This window comes from Symsagittifera roscoffensis, chromosome 3, assembly GCF_963678635.1.
Source record: "Symsagittifera roscoffensis chromosome 3, txSymRosc1.1, whole genome shotgun sequence".
NCBI classification, from domain to species: Eukaryota; Metazoa; Xenacoelomorpha; order Acoela; family Convolutidae; genus Symsagittifera; species Symsagittifera roscoffensis.
Genome location: NC_087064.1, coordinates 46,282,909 through 46,300,123, shown reverse-complemented (window position 1 = coordinate 46,300,123; position 17,215 = coordinate 46,282,909). Strand labels below are relative to the sequence as shown.

The window sequence follows — 17,215 nt, the reverse complement described above, 5'->3', positions numbered from 1 at the left end:
TTTTGCGCACCGATTCAATCTATGAAATAGTTTGAAATAATCCAAATTTTCAGCTTTAAAAGCTTGCTTAGAAAAACTGAAACTTTTCGCGAACTGATTCGTTCCAAGAAATGACTTGAAATATTTCAAAGTTTCGTAGCTTTAACAGCTTGCTTAGAAAAATAATTTTTTCACGAATCGAAGTTTCAAAGTTTCATAGCTTGATTAGCTTACCCCAAAAAACTTAAAGCGTTTCGTGATCCGTTTCAGTCTATGAAATAACTTGTAATAATTCAAATTTTCATTGCTTTTAAAGCTTCCTTGTAAAACTTCAAAGTTTTCGCGAACCGTCTTAGTTCACGAAATAACCTGCATTTTTTCAAATTTTCATAGCTTGATTAGCTTGCTTCGAAAAACTTGAAGCTTTTTGCGAACTGATTCACTCCATGAATTATCTTGCAATTTTTCAATGTTTCATAGCTTTAAACCTTGATTAGAAATTGATTCGGTCTACGAAATAACGTGAAAGAGTTCAGATTTTATTAGCTTGATTAGCTTGCTTTGAAAACTTTTAAGCTTTTCGCGTATTGCTCGAATCATGGAAGAAATTTTTCAAATTTGCATAGCTCTATAAGCTTTCCCAGAAACACTTTGAAAAATTTCCGGGTTAAATTATAGACTGAACAGGTGGCAAAAAATTTAAGTGTCGCAGTTAACAAAGTTTTGAATAGCTTCAAAGTTCCGAATAACTTGCTTGAACATGTTTTAAGTGATCCGCTTTGTTTCATTCAATATCTCGTTTTTTTTCAAAGGATCATAGCTTTAAAAGCATGCTATTTGGTCCAAGAAATAACTGGAGTCTTCTCAAAATTTTAAGTCTGAAAAGCTTGCGTAGAAAAATTTAAATTTTTCGCGAATCGATTCAGTGTATGAAGTATCTTGAAAAAAATTCCACGTTTCATAGCTTAAAAGTCTTGCTTAGAAAAACTTAAGTTTTTTGCGCACCGATTCAATCTATGAAATAGTTTGAAATAATCCAAATTTTCAGCTTTAAAAGCTTGCTTAGAAAAACTGAAACTTTTCGCGAACTGATTCGTTCCAAGAAATGACTTGAAATATTTCAAAGTTTCGTAGCTTTAACAGCTTGCTTAGAAAAATAATTTTTTCACGAATCGAAGTTTCAAAGTTTCATAGCTTGATTAGCTTACCCCAAAAAACTTAAAGCGTTTCGTGATCCGTTTCAGTCTATGAAATAACTTGTAATAATTCAAATTTTCATTGCTTTTAAAGCTTCCTTGTAAAACTTCAAAGTTTTCGCGAACCGTCTTAGTTCACGAAATAACCTGCATTTTTTCAAATTTTCATAGCTTGATTAGCTTGCTTCGAAAAACTTGAAGCTTTTTGCGAACTGATTCACTCCATGAATTATCTTGCAATTTTTCAATGTTTCATAGCTTTAAACCTTGATTAGAAATTGATTCGGTCTACGAAATAACGTGAAAGAGTTCAGATTTTATTAGCTTGATTAGCTTGCTTTGAAAACTTTTAAGCTTTTCGCGTATTGCTCGAATCATGGAAGAAATTTTTCAAATTTGCATAGCTCTATAAGCTTTCCCAGAAACACTTTGAAAAATTTCCGGGTTAAATTATAGACTGAACAGGTGGCAAAAAATTTAAGTGTCGCAGTTAACAAAGTTTTGAATAGCTTCAAAGTTCCGAATAACTTGCTTGAACATGTTTTAAGTGATCCGCTTTGTTTCATTCAATATCTCGTTTTTTTTTCAAAGGATCATAGCTTTAAAAGCATGCTATTTGGTCCAAGAAATAACTGAAGTCTTCTCAAAATTTTAAGTCTGAAAAGCTTGCGTAGAAAAATTTAAATTTTTCGCGAATCGATTCAGTGTATAAAGTATCTTGAAAAAAATTCCACGTTTCATAGCTTAAAAGTCTTGCCTAGAAAAACTTAAGTTTTTTGCGCACCGATTCAATCTATGAAATAGTTTGAAATAATCCAAATTTTCAGCTTTAAAAGCTTGCTTAGAAAAACTGAAACTTTTCGCGAACTGATTCGTTCCAAGAAATGACTTGAAATATTTCAAAGTTTCGTAGCTTTAACAGCTTGCTTAGAAAAATAATTTTTTCACGAATCGAAGTTTCAAAGTTTCATAGCTTGATTAGCTTACCTCAAAAAACTTAAAGCGTTTCGTGATCCGTTTCAGTCTATGAAATAACTTGTAATAATTCAAAATTTCATTGCTTTTAAAGCTTCCTTGTAAAACTTCAAAGTTTTCGCGAACCGTCTTAGTTCACGAAATAACCTGCATTTTTTCAAAGTTTCATAGCTTGATTAGCTTGCTTCGAAAAACTTGAAGCTTTTTGCGAACTGATTCACTCCATGAATTATCTTGCAATTTTTCAATGTTTCATAGCTTTAAACCTTGCTTAGAAATTGATTCGGTCTACGGAATAACGTGAAAGAATTCAGATTTTATTAGCTTGATTAGCTTGCTTTGAAAACTTTTAAGCTTTTCGCGTATTGCTCGAATCATGGAAGAAATTTTTCAAATTTGCATAGCTCTATAAGCTTTCCCAGAAACACTTTGAAAAATTTCCGGGTTAAATTATAGACTGAACAGGTGGCAAAAAATTGAGTGTCGCAGTTAACAAAGTTTTGAATAGCTTCAAAGTTCCGAATAACTTGCTTGAACATGTTTTAAGTGATCCGCTTTGTTTCATTCAATATCTCGTTTTTTTTTTCAAAGGATCATAGCTTTAAAAGCATGCTATTTGGTCCAAGAAATAACTGGAGTCTTCTCAAAATTTTAAGTCTGAAAAGCTTGCGTAGAAAAATTTAAATTTTTCGCGAATCGATTCAGTGTATGAAGTATCTTGAAAAAAATTTCACGTTTCATAGCTTAAAAGTCTTGCTGAGAAAAACTTAAGTTTTTTGCGCACCGATTCAATCTATGAAATAGTTTGAAATAATCCAAATTTTCAGCTTTAAAAGCTTGCTTAGAAAAACTGAAACTTTTCGCGAACTGATTCGTTCCAAGAAATGACTTAAAATATTTCAAAGTTTCGCAGCTTTAACAGCTTGATTAGAAAAACAATTTTTTCACGAAGCAAAGTTTCATAGCTTGATTAGCTTACTTCAAAAATATTAAAGCTTTTCGTGATCCGTTTCAGTCTACGAAATAACCTCTAATATTTTGAAGTTTCTTGGATTTAAACCTTGCTTAGAAAATTTTAAATTTTTGCGAACTGATTCGGTTTTATAAGTAATTGGAAATATTTCATCGTTTCATAGCTTGCTGGGAAAAACTTCAATTTTTTGCGAACCGATTTAGTGATGAAGTAACTTGATAAAATTTCAACGTTTCATAGCTTAAAACCGAATCAATCTATGAAATAGATTGAAATGATCCAAAATTTCTAGTCTAAAAAGCTTGCTTGGAAAAATTTAAATTTTTCGCGAACCGATTCAGTGTATGAAGTAACTTGATAAAATTTCAACGTTTCATAGCTGAAAACCGATTCAATCTATGAAATATTTTGAAATAATCCAAAATTTCTGCTTTAAAAGCTTGCCTAGAAAAACTAAAACTTTTCGCGAACCGATTTAGTCCACGGAATAACCTGCTTTTTTTCATAGCTTGATAAGCTTGCTTCAAAAAAAATTTCGCGATTTGATTTTGTTTTTGAAATAACTTGAAGTAATTCAAAGTTTCATAGCTTCAATAGCTTGCTTAGAAAAACAATTTTTTCACGAAGCGAAGTTTCAAAGTTTCATAGCTTGATTAGCTTACCTCAAAAAACTTGAAGCTTTTCGTGATCCGTTTCAGTCTATGAAATAACTTGTAATAATTCAAAATATCAAAGCATTTAAAGCTTCCTTGCAAAACTTCAAAGTTTTCGCGAACCGTTTTAGTCCACGAAATAACCTGCATTTTTTCAAAGTTTCATAGCTTGATTAGCTTGCTTCGAAAAAAACTTCGCGAATTGATTTGGTTTTTGAAATAACTTGAAGTATTTCAAAATTTCATAGCTTCAATAGCTTGCTTTGAAAAACTGAAACTGCTTGCTTAAATGCTTGCTTAGAAAAACTTAAATGTTTCGGGAACGGACTCGGTCCAAGAAATAAGTGGAGTCCTTTGAAATTTTCTTGTCCTAAAAGCTTGCTCAGAAAAATTTAATTTTTTTCGCGAACCGATTGTGAAGTAACTTGATAAAATTTCAACGTTTCATAGCTTAAAATTCTTGCTTAGAAAAACTTAAATTTCTCGAGCGTCGATTCAATCTATGAAATAGTTTGAAATAATACAAAGTTTCAGCTTTAAAAGCTTGCTTAGAAAAACTGAATTTTTCGCGAATTGATTCGTTCCCACAAATAACTTGAAACATTTAAAGTTTCGTAGCTTTAACAGCTTGCTTAGAAAAACAATTTTTTCACGAAGCGACGTTTCAAAGTTTCATAGCTTGATTAGCTTACTTCAAAAAACTTAAAGCTTTTCGTGATCCGTTTCAGTCTATGAAATAACTTGTAATAATTCAAAATTTCCTTGCTTTTAAAGCTTCCTTATAAAACTTCAAAGTTTTCGCGAACCGTCTTAGTTAACGAGATAACCTGCATTTTTTCAAAGTTCCATAGCTTGATTAGCTTGCTTCGAAAAACTTGAAGCTTTTTACGAACTGATTCACTCTATGAATTATCTTGCAATTTTTCAATGTTTCATAGCTTTAAACCTTGCTCAGAAATTGATTCGGTCTACGAAATAACGTGAAAGAATTCAGATTTTTTTTAGCTTGATTAGCTTGCCTAGAAAACTTTTAAGCTTTTCGCGTATTGCTCGAATTATGAAAGAAATTTTTCAAATTTGCATAGCTCTATAAGCTTTCCCAGAAATACTTTGAAAAATTTCGAGGTTAAATCATAGACTGAACAGGTGGCAAAAAATTTAAGTGTCGCAGTTCATGAAGTTTTGAGTAACTTCAAAGTTTCGAATAACTTGCTGGAACAAGTTTTGAGTGACCCGCTCTGTTTCATTAAATATCACCTTTTTCATTCAATATTTCATTTAAATATATCATATGTCATTTTTCAATATTTCATTTAATATATTAAAAAATTTCAACGTTTTATAGCTTAAAAGTCTTGCTTAGAAAAATTAAAATTTCTCGAGCACCTATTCAATCTATGAAATAGTTTGAAATAATCCAAAGTTTCGTAGCTTTAACAGCTTGCTTAGAAAAACATTTTTTTCACGAAGCAAAGTTTCATAGCTTGATTAGCTTACTTCAAAAAACTTAAGCTTTTCGCGAACCGATTCTGTACATGGAAAAACTTGAAATAAGTCAAAGTTTCATAGCTTTAAAAGCTTGCTTAGAAAAACTAAAACTTTTCGCGAACCGATTTAGTCCACGGAATAACCTGCTTTTTTCAAAGTTTCATAGCTTGATTAGCTTACTTCAAAAAACTTAAAGCTTTTCGTGATTCGTTTCAGTCTATGAAATAATGTGAAAGAATTCAGATTTTATTAGCTTGATTAGCTTGCTTTGAAAATTTTTAAGCTTTTCGCGTATTGCTCGAATTATGGAAGAAATATTTCAAATTTGCATCGCTCTATAAACTTTTAGTGACCCGCTTTTTTCATTAAATATCTCGATTTATTTCAAAGGTTCATAGCTTTAAAAGTATGCTTAGGAAAGCTGAAACTTTTTGCGAACTGATTTGGTCCAAGAAATAACTGGAGTCTTTTCAAAATTTTTAGTCTAAAAAGCTTGCTTAGAAAATTTTAAGATTTTCGCGAACCGATTCGGTGCATGAAGTAAATTGAAAAATTTTCAACGTTTCATAGCGTAAAAATCTTGCTTAGAAAAACCTAAATTTTTCGCGAACCGATTCAATCTATGCAATAGTTTGAATTAATACAAAGTTTCAGCTTTAAAAAATTGCTTAGAAAAACTGAAACTTTTAACAGCTTGCTTAGAAAAACAATTTTTTCCGGAAGCAATGTTGCAAAGTTTCATAGCTTGATTAGCTTACTTCAAAAAACTTAAAGCTTTTCGTGATCCGTTTCAGTCTACGAAATAACCTCTAATATTTTGAAGTTTCTTGGATTGAAACCTTGCTTAGAAAATTTTTAAATTTTTGCGAACTGATTCGGTCTTATAAGTAATTAGAAATATTTCATCGTTTCATAGCTTGCTGGGGAAAACTTTAATTTTTTGCGAACCGATTTAGTGATGAAGTAACTTGATAAAATTTCAACGTTTCATAGCTTAAAACTGAATCAATCTATGAAATAGATTGAAATAATCCAAAATTTCTTTTCTAAAAAGCTTGCTTGGAAAAATTTAAATTTTTCGCGAACCGATTCAGTGTATGAAGTAACTTGATAAAATTTCAACGTTTCATAGCTGAAAACCGATTTAATCTATGAAATATTTTGAAATAATCCAAAGTTTCTGCTTTAAAAGCTTGCTTAGAAAAACTAAAACTTTTCGCGAAGCGATTTAGTCCACGGAATAACCTGCTTTTTTCAAAGTTTCATAACTTGATAAGCTTGCTTCAATAAAAATTTCGCGACTTGATTTTGTTTTTGAAATAACTTGAAGTAATTCAAAGTTTCATAGCTTCAATAGCTTGCTTAGAAAAACAATTTTTTCACTAAGCGAAGTTTCATAGCTTGGTTAGCTTGCTTCAAAAAACTTAAGCTTTTCGCGAACCGATTCAGTACATGGAAAAACTTGAAATAATTCAAAGTGTCATAGCTTTAAAAGCTTGCTTAAAAAAACTAAAACTTTTCGCGAACCGATTTAGTCCACGGAATAACCTGCTTTTTTTTCAAAGTTTCATAGCTTGATAAGATTGCTTCAAAAAAAATTAGCGATTTGATTTTGTTTTTGAAATAACTTGAAGTATTTCAAAGTTTGATAGCTTCAAAAGCTTGCTTTGAAAAACTTGAAGCTTTTCGCGTATTGCTCGAATTATGGAAGAAATTTTTCAAATTTGCATAGCTCTATAAGTTTTCCCAGAATTACTTTGTAAAATTTACTGAACAGGTGGCGAAAAATTGAAGTGTGAGAGTTAACAAAGTTTTGAATAGCTTCTAAGTTTCGAATAATTTGCTTGAACAAGTTTTTAGTGACCCGCTTTGTTTCATTAATTATCTCGATTTATTTCAAAGGTTCTTAGCTTGAATTGCTGGTTTTGGAAAATTTCAACTTTCGGCAAAAAAGATTCGGTCTAAGACTTAGCTTGGATTTTTCTCCATTAGCTCGCGTAAAAATTTTAATTACAAAACTAAGAAAAATCCTGAAAATCATTTGGAAGGCTTCAACAGAAAAACAGTTTGCCATCCGGTTCACATTTTGAACTAACTTGAACTATTGAAAGTTTCATAGCTGAAAAGTTTGCTTCGAAAAACTTGTACTTTTTGTGAACCAAATCAGCTTATGTAATAACTTTGAAATGTTTAAAAGTTGGAAATGTTTTAATTCGTTTGCTTACAAAAACTTGAAACTTTTGCGAACCAGTTCGCTCGATGAAGTAACTCGAAATGTTTCATTTCATGGCTTGAATAGTTTGCTTAGAAAAACTTCAATTTTTCGGGAAAAGATTCGTGCTATGAAACCTTAAGTTTTTCAAACCGATTTACGATATGGCTTAAATTGAAATTGTTCAAAGTTTCTTTGCTTGGATAGCGTGATCAGAACAAGACATAGTTTTTGGCGAGTCAATTGATTATTGGAGGCGGGCTTGCTAGTTGTTATAGAAATCCAAAGAGCTTTAAGGGCATATAGTTTTTTCTGTGAAACTCGAAAGTTAAGATTCTTAAGAGTATTGAACATAGTGAAGACTCTTACATAGGTCTTGGTGATTTTTTGTTTTTCCAGGATAAGGTTTTATAATGCTCATAACTACAGATGTGCATTCATACATATTGATGCACTTAGATATATATGCACTTTTTGAGTTCAATTGATTTTCATCTGCTGAAAGTGACGTAAATAGCACTCTCCAGATACGAACGTCAAGGTGGGTTAATGTTATCAAAAAAGCGTCAATCATAAATTGTTCCAGAAATTCGAAGAGCTCAAATGGCATCTATTCTTTTCATTGAAATTCGAAAGTTGACATTTTTTCAATACTGTTTTTTTTTCTGTTTACTTGCGTGCATTACTCTTTTCCAACTGTCTGCTGGCTATGTTTTGATTCTGGCAAACTATGGAAGAGATCTCTTTTTGCAACTTTTTTTATTTGCCTAGATCTGTCTGGGCACAGTGCGACATTTGCGAAGAGTGTGGCCATGTTGGGCAATACTGAGGAGCACACTGTGCTGTCACGTGCGTTGAGTCAGCTGAGTGAGCTGGAAGAGAGGATAGAACATCTGCATGCCAACCAGTCACAACACGACTACGACCTCTTCTGTGAGTTATTTTATTATTACTGGCAATTTTATTATTCCAGGAAAACTGAGTTGAAAAAAAGTTAACGTGCGATGTAGTGCGAAGAGCATTATTATGAAATGAGTTGGTTCAAATTTGGTCTTGGTGGTTTTATTTTAGAGTTGAATAGACCGATCAAGTTGTTTCTCTGTAGTATGGGTCGTTTCATAAATGGCGGTTTAGTGATATGAATTGACTACCCTTTCATTGAAACTGGATACACCTAATTAAAGAGCAAATGTGATCACTAAGCAGAAATTTGGAGCCGCAAGTTTTGTGGAAAACAAACATAGTTTCGGAGCCGTGGAATTTAGAGCTAGATTCACTAAAAGTTTTCTTTTAATATTCTGAAGTGTTTTGTTTCTCCTTCTTTTCAGGTGAGTTGGTTCGCGACTACTGTGGTCTGTTGAAGGCAGTGAGGGAGACATTTGGACAGAGGGCGAAACAGTGGCATGAGTGGCAGGGGGTGGAGAGCAATCTGCTGAAGAAGAAGGAGAGCGAGGGCAGAATGCAAGTCAGTGGCAGGACAGAGAAAGTCCCTGTTGTCAAGGCAGAGATTGCACAGGTGAATAGGAGTTATTAGGGCTTATGAAGGTTATCCACTTGTACTTAGGAGCAAAAAATATGTTTTTTTTCTGGTTTCATGGTATCCAAACTAAAATATTTAAAAGATAATTATCTAAAGTAAAAAGATAATAAAACTAACTGATAATTATCTAAACTAAAAAGAGAATTTTCTCTGTTGATTGCTCGGTAGTTGCTGAATAGACAAGGAAATACATCTTTATTTTTTAATTTAGATACCATGAAAGTAAAAATTGTATTTTTTCCAAAGTACAATTACTAGCGTTCATTTATCAAAAGTCGAAAAATTGCTTTTTTGTCATGCAGGTTTTTGCTAAACTTGCAAGTTTTGTATTATTCTAGTTGGAGATCAGTTCTGCGCAGATGAAGAGCGAGTTTGAAAAGATCAGTGAGAATCTGAAGATGGAGTTGGGTCAGTTTGAGGAGAAGCGGGTGGAGGAGTTCAAGAACAAACTCATTCAGTACCTAGAGACACTCCTAGAATCACAACAGACTGTTAGTTGATTCTGTTGTTTAATAACAACAAATTCATGGTATCATTAATAAGCGTAAGATTGGATAAAGTCTACATAGTTTATCCGAAATAAAACGGACCAATTTTGAGCTTTTCATCCTGTAACGGTGAGTAATATTTGATCTTTTGATAGAGACTGACAGAGACATGCGTCATTTTAATGTTTTTTGAGCGCTCCCGTCTTGTTCAATGGGCTTAAGCATGATTAGAATTGACGAATATTGACGAATTTGAAAAAATTGATTTAGTGTCGTCTTTTTTGTTACTTGTACATCAACCATCGGATTTATTGTAATATCATACTTATCTTATTTTAGCTGGTGAGATATTGGACTGAATTCATACCAGAAGCGAAGGCCATTGTTTGAACTAAAATCAGCCACGAATGATCAAGCTTTGAACGACAATGATACTCTCTAATACGCTGTTGTATGTACAATTTGTGAACACGTTGCTTTAAATTATTAATATCTGTCTTTTGTTTAATTAAATTTAGACCCGCGATATTATGAATTCAACAGGCTGTTATTGTGGAACGCAATGGGCCTCAATTGATATCATCTAATTTGTATGTAGTCACAGGGAACTGATTACCCTTAAATTGCCTAAATACCAGAATATTATCCCTATTTGAACATTCTGATTTATTCCGCAGTTGTACGATTTGTTTACCGAAATTAAAATGTAGCATTAAAGTTTATATTTTTCATCCAAATAGTTTTTTCTGCCGATTGTGAAATCAATCGAAACCTGAATATCTGTGAGCTTGCAGGTTGCTTCGAATGATCAGCCCGCTTTTTGATAGTTTGAAATCACCAATAACAAACAAAAACAAGGATAGCCGTTGCTGTGCATGTAATACAGATAGTATTCAGCGGATCTGAACGAAAGCCTAGAAAATAAGTACAGGATCTACTTTACAATCCCCACCCCTTTCAAGAAGGGTGGAGATTGTTAAGTAGATAAAAAGGTCGATCAGAATTTACTGTATTTATTTATAGGGGTGAGATTCTTAAGTAGGTACCATAGGGGGGGATCCTAAGTACCTTCTATAGTTTGAGTAAAAAACAACGTTTTTTTTACCAAAAACATAATTGAACAAGACTGCTCGCATTAGGGCGAAGCCCACAATGTTCCGACTGTCGTTAAGTATGGAGCATTAATAACAGCCAAAAATTAAATGTAATAAAATAAAATTTGTTAAATGTTAATTTGAGGAGTTCGTGAAAATCATCCCCCCTCAAGCCATATAAAGTACTAAGTCATAGATTTAGTTTCTAGTAACAAATCAATTATGGCAAATAAGCTTCCTTCAATCAATTTGCAATGATTTCTAAGACGGATTAAATCTCCGCTTACGCGTTAATAGCGCGCGTTAATTGTTCCAAAATGGCAATATTTCAACCCCCATAACTTCACGAAAAATGAGCACAGGTAAAATATCTTTTTGAATTTGAGCTCAGGACAACAATACCTTTTGAATGATATAAAAAATTCGTCAAAAAGTCGAAATTTGTCTAAAAAAAACACCCGAGCACAAATATTCCGTAACTTTTGTTACGAAAGTCGGAACAAAAACAAAAAATGGAAAACAAAAATTGATAATTTTCTAAATGTTTTTTTTTTGGCTTTAGGGTTTTTGGTTGTCAAGAAGGCGCTTAAAAAACTCAATTTTCTTGGAGTACAGCCAAGTTTTTTTTGTTGTATTTCTGTATTATAAGCTTGCTCGCTCGCTTTATGCTGTTGAAAATAGATCAATAATCAATCAAAAAAGTTAAAACGGTTTTTTACAGCCTGGCAATTTTTTGAAAGTTTTCAAATAGAGTTGAATCACGACTGCAAGAACTTAAATCACTCGACCACTTTAGACGATTATTTGCTAACACTCTCGACGATTTTTTGTTGAAACAAATGTGTGTGGAAATTTAAAAAAAAACGCTTTTAGTGGTCGGATCAACAACTAAGTTTATTGAACCGGTCTTTTTGAATGGTAAAGGTACAAATTATGAGATTTCAACATTAACGCTTTTTCTCAAACAGTCTTATTGCTTCTCCATATTTCTAGTTGTATTTTTTCTACAACCGGGCCATATCGGCTCCTCAGACCGTCGAACTATCCGCAGGACTTCAAACAGCCTCAACTAAATGAATGTGGATGAATCTAATACATCGAAGTTTTGTCAATATAATTTAAAGTAGTTTTTTCTTTAGAAAGTGGATTTTAATTGTCAGATTTCACAGGGAATAAAGAATTATCTATTGATAGTTTTCTCAAATTTGGTTAATTTATCAAAAAAAAGTCTAAAAAATTGTTCTTGAAATTCAGACCTTTAAGGACGTATACTTTAAATTTTGATTTTAAAAAGTTCAAGCGTTTTCAAGACACAAGACAATTTTTTTGCTTAAGTGCGTTCATTGCCTCTTTTCCAACTCTGTTGGCTATGTTTGCAAATTGTATTGAAAAATTTCATAAACCACAAGCAAATTATACTGCATACTACTTGGCGCCGCGGTAACATACGTTTTAGTGCGGCATCGGTCCGGGGTGGTTCAATTTCGGCATAAGCCTATGCGTTTTGACAATTTGATAGTTTTCCATTTGAAAAGTGTAAGTTAAGAGTGATCGTGGTTGTCCGCTACGGGCTTCAAGCTTATCTGATTTTATAAACTCTTATATATCTGAGATATTATAGATATTTTCGTCGGCACTGGTAATTTTTTGGTTTCATTTTTTTGTTTGAAATTTTTTATTTTGGAAAAAGCGTGCAGTTTTTCCTTTTGATGAATCGTATTTCCGGCCTGACTTTGTTCTTTTCAGAATGCAAGAAATCGAAAAGTCTTCGAGAAAAATTGTATTGTCGGATTTTCCTTTGTCTGCTTATGTTTTGTCGTATAAGTTAACAGATCACAGTTGTTTCTTGAGCTGTAAGCTATTTTCATTTACCCTTGCGATAAACAAGGTTTGCAATCGGGTACTAGACTTTTTTTCCCGTAAACAACTTTGTCCACCGGACTCATTCATCTGAACTCATTCATCTCTGAAATGCTGTTTCTTGAAAATCAAAACACACTATTATCATACTAGGAGTAATTAGTTAGAGGCTGTTTCAGGTTGTAATTATGTTTTAAAAGAAAACTCAATTTTCCGAGTTTGTGGTTTTTGTCCTAGTTTCTGTCTGTTAATTTTCCGTTATTTTTTGAACCGCTATTTTTTATCTGGTAGGTGTTTTTAATTGGCATTCTTTTCAACGCATGGGTTTTGTTCCAATTTAAACAATTTTTACTATAATTGAAATTGAAGCATGATTCAGAGCTTTTTTTTCGTTTCTTAAGCATATTTTTTTATTTATTTATATCGACTTAGTCAACTTATTTTGCGTAATTTCGAGGAAAAAATATATACGTATGCGATTATGTGTTTTAGTTCGATGGGTCGTAAAAACTTTAAAAACTTGACAAAATTTTTTTGACAATTGTTTTGTTTTCGGCTCAACAGGTTTCGACCCAAAGTTTGTTGCCGCTCGGTAAATAATTTCAATTTTTAATGGTTGTTTATCAGCTTCATTCAATACAAACGTGAAGTTTTTGTAGCTGTAGTTTTTAAATTTTTTCAAGTGATTTTTTCAACTTGATTTTTTAGAAATTTTAATTGACTTTTGTCTTTTTTCCGTTTACTATCATGTAAGGCATTAAGTTTTTGCATCGCAAGTGTTGCGAAGCTCTGCTTCACCTCTGTGTTGAAGTTGCAATCGTTTTTGTTTTTTCTGTAATTTCTAGTTTATTAATCTTGACTTTCTATATTTTCCTTTTTTTGGTTTTTTTTCTTGAAGGCCTAATCGGCCTAAATATTTTTTTGATTTTGTGGGCTTAGTCGCTTTCTTTTGAGTCGAATTCAGCTTGATTGTGTTGTAAGTTTTGAAACTGGTAAATAATCTTTTAGGCGCTCAAAAATTTTTGTTGATTTTTGTTTTCTGCTCGTGGGCGTCTGTCTACGCATTATTATGAAATGAGTTGGTTCAAATTTGGTCTTGGTGGTTTTATTTTAGAGTTGAATAGACCGATCAAGTTGTTTCTCTGTAGTATGGGTCGTTTCATAAATGGCGGTTTAGTGATATGAATTGACTACCCTTTCATTGAAACTGGATACACCTAATTAAAGAGCAAATGTGATCACTAAGCAGAAATTTGGAGCCGCAAGTTTTGTGGAAAACAAACATAGTTTCGGAGCCGTGGAATTTAGAGCTAGATTCACTAAAAGTTTTCTTTTAATATTCTGAAGTGTTTTGTTTCTCCTTCTTTTCAGGTGAGTTGGTTCGCGACTACTGTGGTCTGTTGAAGGCAGTGAGGGAGACATTTGGACAGAGGGCGAAACAGTGGCATGAGTGGCAGGGGGTGGAGAGCAATCTGCTGAAGAAGAAGGAGAGCGAGGGCAGAATGCAAGTCAGTGGCAGGACAGAGAAAGTCCCTGTTGTCAAGGCAGAGATTGCACAGGTGAATAGGAGTTATTAGGGCTTATGAAGGTTATCCACTTGTACTTAGGAGCAAAAAATATGTTTTTTTTCTGGTTTCATGGTATCCAAACTAAAATATTTAAAAGATAATTATCTAAAGTAAAAAGATAATAAAACTAACTGATAATTATCTAAACTAAAAAGAGAATTTTCTCTGTTGATTGCTCGGTAGTTGCTGAATAGACAAGGAAATACATCTTTATTTTTTAATTTAGATACCATGAAAGTAAAAATTGTATTTTTTCCAAAGTACAATTACTAGCGTTCATTTATCAAAAGTCGAAAAATTGCTTTTTTGTCATGCAGGTTTTTGCTAAACTTGCAAGTTTTGTATTATTCTAGTTGGAGATCAGTTCTGCGCAGATGAAGAGCGAGTTTGAAAAGATCAGTGAGAATCTGAAGATGGAGTTGGGTCAGTTTGAGGAGAAGCGGGTGGAGGAGTTCAAGAACAAACTCATTCAGTACCTAGAGACACTCCTAGAATCACAACAGACTGTTAGTTGATTCTGTTGTTTAATAACAACAAATTCATGGTATCATTAATAAGCGTAAGATTGGATAAAGTCTACATAGTTTATCCGAAATAAAACGGACCAATTTTGAGCTTTTCATCCTGTAACGGTGAGTAATATTTGATCTTTTGATAGAGACTGACAGAGACATGCGTCATTTTAATGTTTTTTGAGCGCTCCCGTCTTGTTCAATGGGCTTAAGCATGATTAGAATTGACGAATATTGACGAATTTGAAAAAATTGATTTAGTGTCGTCTTTTTTGTTACTTGTACATCAACCATCGGATTTATTGTAATATCATACTTATCTTATTTTAGCTGGTGAGATATTGGACTGAATTCATACCAGAAGCGAAGGCCATTGTTTGAACTAAAATCAGCCACGAATGATCAAGCTTTGAACGACAATGATACTCTCTAATACGCTGTTGTATGTACAATTTGTGAACACGTTGCTTTAAATTATTAATATCTGTCTTTTGTTTAATTAAATTTAGACCCGCGATATTATGAATTCAACAGGCTGTTATTGTGGAACGCAATGGGCCTCAATTGATATCATCTAATTTGTATGTAGTCACAGGGAACTGATTACCCTTAAATTGCCTAAATACCAGAATATTATCCCTATTTGAACATTCTGATTTATTCCGCAGTTGTACGATTTGTTTACCGAAATTAAAATGTAGCATTAAAGTTTATATTTTTCATCCAAATAGTTTTTTCTGCCGATTGTGAAATCAATCGAAACCTGAATATCTGTGAGCTTGCAGGTTGCTTCGAATGATCAGCCCGCTTTTTGATAGTTTGAAATCACCAATAACAAACAAAAACAAGGATAGCCGTTGCTGTGCATGTAATACAGATAGTATTCAGCGGATCTGAACGAAAGCCTAGAAAATAAGTACAGGATCTACTTTACAATCCCCACCCCTTTCAAGAAGGGTGGAGATTGTTAAGTAGATAAAAAGGTCGATCAGAATTTACTGTATTTATTTATAGGGGTGAGATTCTTAAGTAGGTACCATAGGGGGGGATCCTAAGTACCTTCTATAGTTTGAGTAAAAAACAACGTTTTTTTACCAAAAACATAATTGAACAAGACTGCTCGCATTAGGGCGAAGCCCACAATGTTCCGACTGTCGTTAAGTATGGAGCATTAATAACAGCCAAAAATTAAATGTAATAAAATAAAATTTGTTAAATGTTAATTTGAGGAGTTCGTGAAAATCATCCCCCCTCAAGCCATATAAAGTACTAAGTCATAGATTTAGTTTCTAGTAACAAATCAATTATGGCAAATAAGCTTCCTTCAATCAATTTGCAATGATTTCTAAGACGGATTAAATCTCCGCTTACGCGTTAATAGCGCGCGTTAATTGTTCCAAAATGGCAATATTTCAACCCCCATAACTTCACGAAAAATGAGCACAGGTAAAATATCTTTTTGAATTTGAGCTCAGGACAACAATACCTTTTGAATGATATAAAAAATTCGTCAAAAAGTCGAAATTTGTCTAAAAAAAACACCCGAGCACAAATATTCCGTAACTTTTGTTACGAAAGTCGGAACAAAAACAAAAAATGGAAAACAAAAATTGATAATTTTCTAAATGTTTTTTTTTTGGCTTTAGGGTTTTTGGTTGTCAAGAAGGCGCTTAAAAAACTCAATTTTCTTGGAGTACAGCCAAGTTTTTTTTGTTGTATTTCTGTATTATAAGCTTGCTCGCTCGCTTTATGCTGTTGAAAATAGATCAATAATCAATCAAAAAAGTTAAAACGGTTTTTTACAGCCTGGCAATTTTTTGAAAGTTTTCAAATAGAGTTGAATCACGACTGCAAGAACTTAAATCACTCGACCACTTTAGACGATTATTTGCTAACACTCTCGACGATTTTTTGTTGAAACAAATGGGTGTGGAAATTTAAAAAAAAACGCTTTTAGTGGTCGGATCAACAACTAAGTTTATTGAACCGGTCTTTTTGAATGGTAAAGGTACAAATTATGAGATTTCAACATTAACGCTTTTTCTCAAACAGTCTTATTGCTTCTCCATATTTCTAGTTGTATTTTTTCTACAACCGGGCCATATCGGCTCCTCAGACCGTCGAACTATCCGCAGGACTTCAAACAGCCTCAACTAAATGAATGTGGATGAATCTAATACATCGAAGTTTTGTCAATATAATTTAAAGTAGTTTTTTCTTTAGAAAGTGGATTTTAATTGTCAGATTTCACAGGGAATAAAGAATTATCTATTGATAGTTTTCTCAAATTTGGTTAATTTATCAAAAAAAAGTCTAAAAAATTGTTCTTGAAATTCAGACCTTTAAGGACGTATACTTTAAATTTTGATTTTAAAAAGTTCAAGCGTTTTCAAGACACAAGACAATTTTTTTGCTTAAGTGCGTTCATTGCCTCTTTTCCAACTCTGTTGGCTATGTTTGCAAATTGTATTGAAAAATTTCATAAACCACAAGCAAATTATACTGCATACTACTTGGCGCCGCGGTAACATACGTTTTAGTGCGGCATCGGTCCGGGGTGGTTCAATTTCGGCATAAGCCTATGCGTTTTGACAATTTGATAGTTTTCCATTTGAAAAGTGTAAGTTAAGAGTGATCGTGGTTGTCCGCTACGGGCTTCAAGCTTATCTGATTTTAT

The 17,215-nt window shown here is 32.9% G+C and overlaps 2 protein-coding genes across 2 annotated transcripts in view; both read left to right on the top strand.

The window, feature by feature from the left end:
- The window catches only part of LOC134841466 (sorting nexin-2-like), a 45,359-nt gene extending 35,118 nt beyond the window's left edge, over window positions 1–10,241 (top strand). The window contains exons 8-11 of the mRNA XM_063857474.1: window positions 8,248–8,409; window positions 8,805–8,992; window positions 9,355–9,507; window positions 9,844–10,241. Of these exons, the coding sequence (XP_063713544.1) occupies window positions 8,248–8,409; window positions 8,805–8,992; window positions 9,355–9,507; window positions 9,844–9,894 (554 nt within the window). The 3' untranslated portion in view covers window positions 9,895–10,241. The remainder of the gene's footprint in view (window positions 1–8,247; window positions 8,410–8,804; window positions 8,993–9,354; window positions 9,508–9,843) is intronic.
- A 3,291-nt stretch (window positions 10,242–13,532) lies between these two features.
- On the top strand, window positions 13,533–15,266 carry LOC134841734 (sorting nexin-2-like). Its single transcript, XM_063857771.1, has 4 exons — window positions 13,533–13,536; window positions 13,806–14,017; window positions 14,380–14,532; window positions 14,869–15,266. The coding sequence occupies exons 1-4, from the start codon at window positions 13,533–13,535 to the stop codon at window positions 14,917–14,919; spliced, it is 420 nt and encodes a 139-aa protein (XP_063713841.1). The 3' UTR covers window positions 14,920–15,266.
- The last annotated feature ends 1,949 nt before the right edge of the window (window positions 15,267–17,215 follow it).